General features: G+C 39.3%; 1 protein-coding gene across 1 annotated transcript; it reads left to right on the plus strand.

Annotated features, from left to right (window-relative positions):
• Positions 1 to 4,466: 4,466 nt before the first annotated feature.
• LOC306862872 (V-type proton ATPase 16 kDa proteolipid subunit c-like) lies at positions 4,467 to 12,486 on the plus strand. The gene is made up of 3 exons (XM_079405918.1): positions 4,467 to 4,985; positions 9,536 to 9,719; positions 11,764 to 12,486. Exons 1-3 carry the CDS (start codon positions 4,913 to 4,915, stop codon positions 11,969 to 11,971), a joined length of 465 nt encoding a protein of 154 aa, XP_079262044.1. The 5' UTR covers positions 4,467 to 4,912; the 3' UTR covers positions 11,972 to 12,486.
• Positions 12,487 to 13,600: the final 1,114 nt, after the last annotated feature.

A 13,600-nucleotide genomic window follows, 5' to 3' on the forward strand; every position in this document is an offset into this window, starting at 1 on the left:
GAGGCTGGCTTGACCGCGGTGATATGCTGCTGTTGATGTTCTTCGCCATCATCGGCCTTATGTTTCTGTCCTACATTATCTACATGCTCTGATCCCGACAGCACCGCCGGAGAGCGGGTGCGTGATTCACGGGAGCGAGCTCAGCTCAGAGGTTAGCGATGGATCTCTAGCTAATTGTGTTTTTATAACATTTCATCGAGAAAAATAGCATTCTTTGTGTCGTAGAAAGGCGGATTTGGGGTTATGGTTAAATAATGCACATTAATGATGATTTATCTATTATTTCAACATGTTAGTAGGCAGGCATAGGCCTGCTGCAAAAACATAACCCAATACGTTATGATGAGAATATTATAGGCCTCTTTCTATGCGTGACCACGGATGATCATGTTATTGTGCTCATATGTTGTTACAGGAAGAAGCTCAGTTAATGGGATCATGATGTGAATTCACTGGAGGACGCAGGATACACTTACAAGAGAGACTTCACCCATCTCTGTGTCACACAAACACTGTTCCTATAGCATATTAGCAGCTGACACAAAACCTACACCACACTATTGTCTCTTCCCTTTCATATAGAAGACACTCTTCAAATATATTTTTCCCAAAACAGTAGCACTAAACCCCAAGATCTATGGATGTCTGGCTATTATCTTTCTGCTCTTCTGTGTATTTCTTCAAATAGCTGTTTGCAAACTCCCAGTGTAATGGACACTGTTATCAAATTCATGTGTTTTGTCAAAGGATGTTCATGAATTACTGATTTTCAAAATAAAGAGCCTTTGTGAGGATGAAACTGCGTTTTGTGTGTAATTATGTCATGAATGGATTAAACTGATGATCAAACAGTCTACTGAAATATATTTTTACATTATGAGAAACTATCACATGAAAAAAATGTGTGTATATATATATAGCATATACACATAAATATATGTTGCGGTCCTACTCGCCCCGCTCCGAGCGGGATTCGAACCGCGGTCTCCGGCGTGGGAGGCGGGCGCTCTAACAAGGAGCGGCTGCCGCTAGAGCGCCAATTGAGATCGGGGAGTGAAGTTTTACCTGCACAGCACTTACCCGCTGGCCTCTGCTACATATACATATACAATTACACACGCGCGCGCACACACACACATATACACATACAAATACACACACACACACACATACACATACAAATACACACACACACGTCTGGTTTGCTATCCTTGTGGGGACTCTCCATAGGCGTAATGCTTTTTCTACTGTACAGACCATATTTTCTATTGCCCTGCACCAACTTTACACCTAAACTTAGCCCTCACAGGAAACTTTCTGCATTTTTAGATTTTCAAAAAACGACATTTATTAGCTTGTTTACCCATGGGGACCTCAGATTAGGTCCCCACCGTGACACGAGTCCCCATGAGTCTGTGTGTATTCAGGTTTAAGTCCCCACCTGAATAGAAAAACAGGCGCGCACACACACACAGAGACACAGACACACACACACACACACACACACACACACAGAGACACAGACACACACTCACATACACACACACAGAGACAGACACAGACACACACACACAGAGAGAGACACACTCACACACACACACACACACACAGAGACAGACACAGACACAGTGAGAGACACACACACACACACACAGAGAGAGAGAGAGACAGACAGACTCACAGAGACAGACACACACACACACACACACACACACACACACACAGAGATAAGACACAGACACACACACACATACAGAGACAGACACACTCACTCACACACACACACACACACACACACAGAGAGAGAGACACAGACACACAGAGACAGACACACTCACTCACACACACACACACACACACAGAGACAAACAAACACACACACACACACACACACACAGGGACACAGACACACAGAGACAGACACAGAGAGAGAGAGACACACACACAGAGAGAGACACAGACACACAGAGACAGACACAGACACACAGAGAGAGAGACACACACACACACACACACACACACACACACAGACACACAGAGACAGACACAGACACACAGAGAGAGACACACACACACACACACACACACACACACACACACACAGAGAGACACAGACACACAGAGACAGACACAGACACACAGAGAGAGACACACACACACACACACACACACACACACACACACACACACACAGAGAGAGAGACACAGACACACAGAGACAGACACACAGAGAGAGAGACACACACACACACACACACACACACACACACACACATATATATATATGCCACTAAGTCATGCTTTATAACGGTTAGGGGGTATAGCTCAGTGGTAGAGCATTTGACTGCAGATCAAGAGGTCCCCGGTTCAAATCCGGGTGCCCCCTACAGTTGTTTTGAGAAAATACACATGCTTAATATAACTGCATCTCCGTAATTATTACGAGAGCAAACAAACCCTCCGAGCTCGTAACATCACCGGACGAGACTGACAAACGAAAATGAAGACACTTTTACACATCAGTCAAGTGCTTGTGCTGGTTGTGAGCGATGCTGGACACAGATAACCAATAGGGAGCGGTATGGGACAGCAGATGAGAGAGACATCCACCGGCACCACGTGCATTAACCCTCTCAAACACCCGGGTCATCTTCATTAAAACACCTTGTTAAATATATATGTGATTCAGATTTCCCTCAGTCAAATCAGCCACATACTGGAATAATATCAGCCGTTTATCTAGTTTAATTATACATGCCATTGCATTTGTGTAGCTTTAGCTTTTAATTTTTTTTCATGTCAAGTTACATTTGTTTATTGCTTGGTTGATGATACCTACATTTCACTGCTGGTTATACTCTGTATAATTGTGTATGTGACAAATAAAAACTCTTGAATCTACTAGCCTATAATACACTCAGATCAATTCCAAACAGCTAGTTTTACTTTTACATTAAGTCGTTTATCCAAAGCGACTTACAAATGAGGACAATGGAAGCAATCAAAATCAACAATAGAGCAATGATATGCAAGTGCTATAACAAGTCTCAGTTGGCCTAATGCACTACACGTAACTAGGGTATTTGTTATTATATAATAAATAAATAAAAAGAAAACAGACAGAATAGAGTATAATTAAATATAGAATTAGAGATTAGAATTAGAATAGAGAGAGTCAGAAGGTCAAATAAAGATGGAAGACGTGTTTTTAGTCGATTCTTGATTATGTTTAAGGACAGCTGCTCGGATTGAGTTGGGCAGCAGGGAACAGTTCACGTAAAAGTCTGAGTTTAGTTTTATTATTAAAGCATTTAATATTTGCAAAAACTGGTGTGTTATTGAGAGGGTCAGCTGAGGTGGCTCGGGCATCTGTTTCGGATGCCTCCTGGACGCCTTCCCGGGAAGGTGTTCCGGGCGCGTCCCACTGGGAGGAGACCCCGGGGAAGACCTAGGACACGCTGGAGAGACTATGTCTCCCGGCTGGCCTGGGAACGCCTCGGTGTCCCCCCGGAAGAGCTGGAGGAAGTGTCTAGGGAGAGAGAAGTCTGGGCATCCCTGCTTAGACTGCTGCCCCCGCGACCCGGCCCCGGATAAGCGGAAGAAGATGGATGGATGGATGGATGGTGTGTTATTTCTTTTTATAGTTGTAATACTGTATTATAGACAGAAAACTGTTCCTAGAAATATTTCCCCACTATGCATCTGGAAATATCTGCTCTAGTGTATATATGTAGTGCATACACTGAATTCGCACCCTTTTGTTAATCAGTAGAAGACCAGAATGCATTTTCCTTTCCCGGATGTGCTTCACTCTTCTTTATCTGTTTTACAGTAACTACCACTGTGTAAAATGTATGATCTCAGGTGACTGTCAGCAGCACCCAGCATGCAGAAGAAGAAATACATGGAGTGCAACTTTCAGTATTTAGCTTCACATCACAAATCACACAATTAAAAGGGAAGTTGAGACACATTACAGAACAATTAAGAAGTTTTAATATTACAGTTGTCTGCCCACGCCTGTGCCTGAGAGTGAGTAACATTAAGTTACTTCCCCTCTGGACTCTCCAGCTCCAAGCCTAGAAGTCATGAGACCAAGCACATGACAATGTACACCACATACAACCTCCACATGCAATGTTAAAATAACGTTTCTTCAACATTTTATTATTTCAACGCTTCAGTAAACCTTTTTTTCAGTTTTATTAATGGACGTCTACAGTAGCAGCTGTAGAAGATGCACTGAGATGCACTTGGATTTTGAGCTTTTTTAAATAGAATAGCCAATATGTGTTTTATCCTGCACTTTCACACCTTTATTTGCAAAGAGATTTAAACTTATCCATATAATATGTGGCCAACATCTGTCGGTTTTTAAACAATGAAACAAGTTCTACCAGATAAACAACTGGTTAACAGCAAGTCTATGTATTCTGATCTGATCTGTGAACGCATTCAAAGATCGTAGTGGAAGCCTGCAATGGAATAAACCAAAACACCAATAAAACAGGGGGGTGGCGTTCAAGCGACAAAACCAACAAATGCTCACACAAAACTAATAACGTTTATTCAATTCTACCAACACGTCGAAAATCCTCTCTGAGGACCCGTGACTGTCAGTCATTACAAAATACTAGAAAGAAACACGTTGCGTATTCATAAATCATCCATGGAGAAGCGGAAACGGACCCTGCACTCATAGTTGTTCATGTGACTCTCTTCGTTTCGCCATTTTCTTCCTCTCTGCCGGCGACTAAGCTCCTGTCGGATCCGTGACCGTCTCCTGCGCTCCGCTCCTGCTCCTGCAAGACCTGTCAGCCTCGAACAGAGCTCCTTTAGAGCCTAAACCTCCTAGACTGAAGCCTTCCTCCCTCTCTGTCTTTAGTTTTAGGTTTCTGAACGCGCGAGCAGAATGTCCGCCGAGAGCCCCCTGTACTCCTCCTTCTTCGCAGTGATGGGTGCCTCAGCAGCGATGGTGTTCAGCGGTAAGAGACGCCTCGTTTTACCCTCAAACTGAGTGCTGTCCGTCACTTTGAGTGCTTTATTAGGTGTATAGCCCGGGTAGGATGCGAAGGTCTCCATCACAGCACATGACATCCCGGTTGACGTAATGTTAAATTAATTATTTATTTCGTGTCATTATTTCCTTCATTGTTACAGCTCACTGAAACTTAAGACGCGGTCTTAACCCAAGCTCCTGTTTTAATGTTTGCGCAAGGATGTTATTTATTTAATGTCCTCCATGGCTGGAAGAACGAAGGATTTCCTTTTTTTAGTTGTTGTTCTTGTTACTATTTTCTTATAATATATATACAGTCTTGACTGTAACTGTAGCGTCGCCTGACCGATTAAATGCCATTGATTTTCTTCAGCTCGGGACGAAATGCATTACTTAATTAACATAAACAGGTTTGCTCTTATCTAATGCGACAGCCCGTTTTTAAAACACCAACTACACGCCCAGACGAAAACGTCCTTGTCAGTTTAACTGTTTATCTCTGTCTGTAACGGTACTCAAACCACAGCCATTGCTCTTGGGGGTTATTATATTTTTAAGTGCCGTCTCAGCGCGTCGTGTTCAGTCCAGATCCAAATACATTTGACGCAACTCCTCGCTCGCTTCCTACAAACGAAAGGGACTCGCTTCTGTAGTCATGTGACGGAGAACCAGAGCAGCTGGCGACTGTCTCCGTGTTTGCTGACCTTGCCTTTTAAAGTCTTTAAAGCGAGACTCCACTGGCGAATAGGTTCAGAATCAGAAAGAGTGTTATTGCAGAGCGTGTTTACACACATAAGGAATTAGTCTCGGTGTCAGGAGCTTCCAGAACAGAGAGTACAGCCTCCTGAGACCCGGGGGAAAAATTAGTTTTTTTATGTCATTACATTGTTCAGAGCATTAAAAAAAAAAAAACATTCATAAGTTATGCTAGGTCATCTGTAGAGGACATCAGGACTCAATTTTTTTTATTACCGATACCAATTATTTGCATGTTTATGTGCCCGATAACCGATATGCAGAACCGATATTTATTTACTGTTAGAAAGTAAATAAATGACTGTGTGAAGCAAGTCCGTACTTCACTTTGGTTTTTCCTCCTTAGAATTAGCAGTTTTTCATGCAGGGCTCTAGACTCATTCTTCCCACTGATCTCACTTTTGCTACTAACTTTCTCAGTTGGTCGCACGAGCACATAATTTGGTTGCAATTTGTTTTTTGTTTTTGCACATTTGAACATTTGATTAATCAATGCATGCTGATGAAACTACATATCAGGCATTTATGTAATACATCTAATTTGTGCATTAATGACTGTAATATTAAATAGTTTACTAACTACAGCAAATCAAGTACCTGCACGCCGTTGTTGTTGTTGTCTCGGCTTCCCTCAGATGCGCTGCAATTGCGATCCTGCGCGCAATTCTCAAAACACCCATAAGATGGCGGTGTTTATTCGGGGAATCCGATTATGGAAAAATCCTTAAATATCGGGAAAATATCGGTAAATCGATATATCGGTCGATCTCTATCCCCAATACATTTTTAGTTTTTCAGGATTTTTTTTTTTTTTTTTTTTTTTACGAAACTTTGTATAAAGATGATTCTCAACTATATTATAACAGAATGACTTGATACACAATTTCTTTCTGCAAAATGTGTAAAATGGCCATACATGGGTTTTCTCATTATATACAATGTATCTATAAACGAAATCTAATTTGCATATTAATGTGTTTTTTTTGGCCAACATGTAATGAAAAAATAAGTGTAATAATGGGAGTAATAATTACATAATAATATATAAAATTTTATATAATATTTCCCTATTCATTTGTTGTGTCTCCCAAAATGTGTAATAAACATGTTTTTAGTCCCGGTGTCCTCATATGAGTCTCATATAATATGTGTCACTATATTAATTTCAGACATTTTTGAAGACTAAGGAGAGGGAGTGGTCATGGTGAAACATCAAAACATATAGTATCCCTGAAAAGCCCTGAATGTGCTCTGTACAGGACATCCAGAATTAAAACTGTGGCATGTATAGTCTCAGAGAAATTCACTAAAGTATAATGTCCTCATATGAGGACGCAGGGTCTCAGGAGGATAGTGCAGACATGCATGTAATTTAAGGTAACAGAAACACTAATAATAAAGAGAACAGACAATAAATTACAAATAAGAATATCGTAATACAATATCGAGAAAAGAAATGTCAGTAGACAAAATTGTGAATGTGCATATGTGGTATTTACAGATGTGCAGTCGTGAGGTTTGTTATGTTTTGTTCAGGTGGGATATGGCCAGGGGGATAAAACTGATCTTGTGTCTGGCTGTTCTGAGCTGGCCAGAGGGCAGCAGATCAAAGAGGAAATGTGCTGAGGGTGTGAGGGGTGATTTTTACCAGCCCTTTTCCTCACTCTGGAGATGTAAAGATCTTGGAGGTTGGGCAGGGTGGCACCAATAATCCTCTGAGAAGTCCTGACTGTCTGTTGTTGTAGACTTCTGATGTCTGATTTAGTAGCTGAGCTAAACCAAACAGTTATAGATGAACACAGGACATACTCGGAGAGTAGATCTGTGTGAGCAGCTCCTCACACAAAAGGAGACAGCAAATCTTGAAGCAGATATTAGATTTTCTAAAATGTTGCATTTATTATCTAATTAATGGGACAGTTCACCAAACATGAAAGTTCCATCATTTACTCGTGTTCCAAACCCTGTTGAGCACAAAAGGAGAAATTTTGAAGAATGTTGGTAACCACACAGTTGATGGTAGCCATCGACTTTCATAGTAGGTAAAAAGTACTGTGGAAGTCAGTGGATTTGAATACATTTCCTGAACATTGGATAAAGCCAGATGCAAAATTATTAAAGGGGACCTATTATGCCCCTTTTTACAAGATGTAAAATAAATCTGTCATGTCCCCAGAGCGTGTATGTGAAGTTTTAGCTCAAAATACCCCACAGATAAATTTTTATAGCTTGTTAAAATTGCCACTTTTGGGGTATGAGCCAAAATGCGCTGAATTTGAGTATGTTGCTTTAAATGCGAGTGAGCTGTTGCTCCCGGAGAAGAGGGCGGAGCTTCAAGAGTTCCAGCTCCGCATTAGCAGTGCTAGCCTTTGCAAATAAACATTCCACTATTAATACAAGCCTGTTGCCTTTACAGAAAACATACTCCGTTTCAAAATCAGTCATCTGATTATACTGTGCATAATTCGCATTTATGAATTACACAGACGGGGAGCACTGCGGGATAAAAATAACAACATAACTGGTCTCATGCTATCACAAACTTTATAAGTTCCACTTCTGATTATGAGCTCAACAACTTCAAGCGATCGACTCACATTGCTTTCATATGCAACTTTTAACTACCACGTTCCTATTCACGATCATTCTGATAGCACTTGAAGGTAGCATCAGTGAAAACAGGCAGAGACAATGGTAGCTTTAGCAATTAGCCTTACAGCTCTTTCAGAAAGGCTGCTTTGTCTGCAGCTGACGTTCGCGCACGAAGCATTGGTATTGATTCCTAAACATATAGGGGACATTACTGTTTTTTTCCGGGATATTTCCTTCCAAAATGAAATTTAACCACAGTGTCCACGGCTCAGATGAGGGGAGTTGATGGTGACTCCTATGTTCATTAGTGCATCCCACAATACAACACTTGTAATGCCTCTTTGGCGCCAACATTGTATATATCTCCAGGAATGGCAGACCGCAGCTCTCACTCAGGGCTGTGCTTATGCTAATAGGGCAGAGATCGTCACAAATGGGTGGGACTTTTTCCCCTCGGTGACGTGAACAGAGGGAGAATCTGAAACAGCTCGTTTGGAGAGACTGTTCATGATTTATTGGTTTCATTAAAAAATGAGTTGGTGGGTTTTTAACATTATAGGCTGGTTGTTTTCACACACTTCAGCCACACAACTGTGTTCAAACACTTTATAAAAGTGATTTTTGGTTTATACAGTAGGCATTTGAATATCTCTCTTCAGAAAATTGTCAACAGTCAGGAAAAGAAAATTAGGAACAAATGTATATAACTCATGTGAATGACCTATAAACACACCCCTCTGTAAAAACTGTCAAAATATAGATAGGAATAAAACAAAATGTTGGTGTACAAGTGCTACTGAAGTGGAGATTTCTGGCTCAGTGCAGGAGAAAAAACCCAATTTGAGAAAACGGCCATTAAATATGCAGAATGTAATGCAATTTAAATGTGTATTTTTTGGATGTTTTCTTTCCACTAGATATGGATATGGAAGCAAAATCTCAAAATTATGGTTTTTCTGTTGTGTCTCGCCTTAAAAAGATTGCTAAGTATTCCTGGAACTGCTGGTTTGTATTTGAGGGGTTGGTTTTTAAGACACGTGTGCTTGAATGGTGTTCATTGTAGTTCATTAGTTTAAACCTACAACATGTGCCTTTTCCTGTATCCATTAAACTTTACCCCTTATAAGTGCTTGTTTTCGCTCTCTTTGTCTCTCTGCACATGTTAATTGCCATTTCCTTTCTTTTTAGCATTGGGTGCTGCATATGGGACGGCCAAGAGTGGCACAGGCATTGCTGCCATGTCAGTGATGCGGCCGGAGCTGATCATGAAGTCCATCATTCCCGTGGTTATGGCGGGTATCATTGCCATCTATGGCCTGGTGGTGGCTGTACTTATTGCCAACAACATGGCTCCCAACATCACGCTCTACAAGTGAGTCATGCTCTTCGCTTGAGTCTTGTCTGCTTAGGATTTTCCTGCAAGTCACTCTCAGCTTCTTCATAAAAAGAAAAAATGTTAAAAAGAAAGAGAAATGTTATTTAAATAGCTGACCATATTATCTGTTTGATAAGATGAGAATAATCTAGATATAACACTATATTAGAGTTTATAGGTAGTGAGAGTATATAAACAACCAAAGAGGCTCTTACTGTATCTATACATGGAGGTGAAAGGGTTTTATATATTAATTTGGTTAAAATAGAAAAAATCTCAATGACTCTACATTTTATGGTCTTAATAATGTTTAACAAGGAAAATATATTTTACAAAAAGATTTAACCCTATATTAAAATTGATAGAGTATATAAACAATTAAAGAGCCTTTTTACTCTATCTGTATAAATTGGGTATTATTATTGGGTATTTATTATTATGTACTCTTGGTTATAATTACAAAATCCAATTTATGTAGTTAGATATATACACACATATAGATAAAGATAGATATATAGTTGTGTGTGTGTATGTATGTATATATATATATGTATGTATATGTATATAGTGTGTATGTATGTACATGGTCCTGTTACTTTTGTTATTAGTAGTATTTTTGTTTTTTTATTTCGTTGTAATGAAAGAATTCCAATTACAGCGTACATTGTATTGTCTTCATAATGTTTTACAAATACAATATTGTTAAAAAAAAAAGATAGATCTTTATTATAACTAATATATAATATATACAGTGCCCTCCAAAAGTATTGGAACAGTAAAGGCAAAATTGCTCTGTAAAATAAGATAAAATGAAAAAAAAAATATATAAAGATAAAAATATCTTTTCTATATGCGTTCATAAGTCATATTACTTTGTAAGTGTCATACTGTATGACACTTATATTACTGTATAGCTGTATAGAAGTTATATTACTAAGGGGCAGTCGTGGCCTAGTGGATAGAGAGTTGGACTTGTAACCCAAAGGTCGTGGGTTCGAGTCTCAGGTCCGGCAGGGATTTTAGGTGGGGGAGTGAATAACCAACACTCTCTCCACCCTCAATACCACGACTGAGGTGAGACTGCGCCTGCTCCAGGTGTATGTTCACTATTGTCTGTACACTTGGATGGGTTAAATTCAGAGCACAAATTCCGAGTATGGGCCACCATACTTGGCCACACACCACTTCCCTTTCCTAATAACTGGCATATGAGAAGTTTAATACTACAGAAAATAAGTAAAATATGCCTTTTTTGAAGCTGCTGTATATATTTAAAAAATGATATCTAAAGTTTAGGCGTTCATTACTTTCTCTCAATTTAATTAGTTTTTTTAGCACCCCCTCTTAACTGTTAAGCCCCCCAGCACCCCCAACAAAAAAATCCTGGAGCCGCCACTGCGCACAATGTAACAGGAGCGCAATAATTCCGACTAAAATATACATTTTGCTTAAATATTTGTAGTTAATAAACAAATGTGACGTATGTAGAATTTTAAACCAACAAGTAAGTGTATTTGTATGATAGCACTAACTGCAAAGTGACTAATGGGGTAATCAAAACAGCCTTTCTACTCAATTAGACTGTGCTTTTATTTTCATTTTTAGTTTAGTAAATATAACTTCTGCTTTAAAAGCATTATTTTTGTTTTTAGATTGCAATGTTAGAATGTAATGTAATTTTAACCTTTTTTAAAACATAATATGGTTACGTTCACTTTATTTTATTTTTTTTGTTTAATCCAAATACAAAAGCGTATAAATACCGAGATATATACCGTATAGCGCAAATCAGCCAAAACATACCGAGATATGAATTTTTGCTCATATCGCCCAGACCTAACTTTATTTGAGAATATATAAAGACTGTTACTGTACCTGTACATGGAGGTTTAACGGTAATGTTCTTTTTGTAAATTGTTGTTACTAATATTACTTTATGTAATTATATATTTACTTCAATTGTTGTCTATTATAGTGTCTTCATAATGTAACAAATGTTGTTATAAAAAAGATGTTAACACTATGCGTGTTCTGTGTTTAGGAGCTTCCTGCACCTGGGTGCCGGGCTGAGCGTGGGTCTGAGTGGTCTCGCTGCTGGCTTCGCCATTGGTATCGTGGGAGACGCAGGAGTGAGGGGCACAGCCCAGCAACCTCGCCTGTTCGTGGGGATGATCCTTATCCTCATTTTTGCTGAGGTTCTGGGGCTCTACGGGCTAATTGTCGCTCTTATCCTGTCCACCAAGGGTTAATCGCTCTTATCTCTGACACATGAACAACCATCAACCCCACACACACACACACACACACACACAAGCACCAACACAAACATCCTCTTAATGATACACATTGAGTAACTTGACCACCCGAAATGATGAGAGAGGAATTTTTGCGTGCATGCGTGTACCGTGAGTGTTCTGTTCGCAAGTGAATGTGTGATTGAACTTCCTCTCTGTGTATAGTAGCCTGATGTGCGTTCCCCCTGTAAATGCGCTGTGTAGCTGTTGCTCTCGTCCTGTGTGTGTTTAAATAGATGCCCTCTTTCTCCTATGCTACACTTGTTTGTCATCCTTTTATTTTGTCATAATTTTGAAGAACAAATCAGCCGTTGTTTAGTTTTCTCACTTTTGGGACCATTCAAATTTCAACTCTGATGTTGAGGACCTAAGTGTAAAAAAAGATGGAATTATTACTGTTTGTTTTTTTGTTTCTGTTTCTTCTGATTATTTATGAAGATTTTGAGATGTTCATTAAACAGTTAAATGGATCAATGTCTTTATTGAAATCATGTTTATCTAAATACATGTGTGTGTGTGTGTATATGAGAAATATATATATATATATACATATCTGTATAGGTAGGTGAATTGCACTGTGGGAAATTTGTGGAGTTTCTCTGGGTATGTAATCATTGATTGCTATTGAGACCGTTGTCTTAATCAAGGTATTGATGTGCAAGTTTACTAAGTGTGTGTGACACGAATGGATGCACGTGTGCCTGTGAGCGAGTGTGTGTTTTAACTCTTAACATGACATTCTTCAGACGTGTAGCGGTTTACCTGTAGTTGATACTGTTTCTGGTTCCATTCATGGGTGAACAGCAGTGCAGCTTGTCCAGTTTCCGAATAAAACTTCCTCAACCTAATTTCAGTTTCCTTTTTATTCAAACACACACGTGATGTGATAATGGAAAAATACTGAAGATGTTCAAAATGCTTGCCAATCCTTGGACTGTAACATTGTTCTTCAATTTAATGTGCACAAATTACAGCCTATTATGAATTCCAAGTATGCAAATTCATCTATTACTGGTGAACATGAACAAATAATTTCTGAGGAGTGTCTCATTAAAATATATTCAGGAACTGCAACCATACATTTAATAATCAAGATGCTCTCACATCACGGAGAGTCGAATAGACTGCAACATGAGGGATTAATCCACAGGTTACCATCTGGTTGTCTGAATCACTGCATTGCAGCCTCAACCAAACTTCATTGCGGTCCGCGTTGCTGCAGTCAGGTGGAAGGGGGCGCTATAGAGCAGCGCTCCTTCAGTTCCCAGACCTCTTACTGCACATCACTTCCAGAAACGGAGTAATACAAAGTGACTCTGCTAGCTAATTTACAGTTAGTTTATTATATCACATCAGCAACAGGATAGATAATTTGTCTAATTCTTTGTACAAATTAAGATTTCTGAATTTGATTATAACAGCAACATGTCAGCCGGATTATGAGTGAATATAAAAATATAATCTATTATGTCTATTTTATTATTTATTTAGTTATTTTTCAGTGACATTTTAATGAAAATCAAGCACAAAAAGTCTCATAATGGACCTGGAATTTTAACTTGATTTTTATATCATTTATTTTAT

This window comes from Barbus barbus, assembly GCF_936440315.1.
Source record: "Barbus barbus genome assembly, chromosome: 4".
In the NCBI taxonomy this organism is placed as follows: Eukaryota; Metazoa; Chordata; class Actinopteri; order Cypriniformes; family Cyprinidae; genus Barbus; species Barbus barbus.

What these genes read in the sequence shown, in the direction of transcription:
- LOC306862872 (XM_079405918.1), top strand. Translation starts at nt 4,913, where the DNA reads ATGTCCGCCGAGAGCCCCCTGTACTCCTCCTTCTTCGCAGTGATGGGT. An exon ending in AGCAGCGATGGTGTTCAGCG is followed by an intron (nt 4,986 to 9,535) that starts GTAAGAGACGCC and finishes CTTTCTTTTTAG; the next exon opens with CATTGGGTGCTGCATATGGG. An exon ending in CCCAACATCACGCTCTACAA is followed by an intron (nt 9,720 to 11,763) that starts GTGAGTCATGCT and finishes TTCTGTGTTTAG; the next exon opens with GAGCTTCCTGCACCTGGGTG.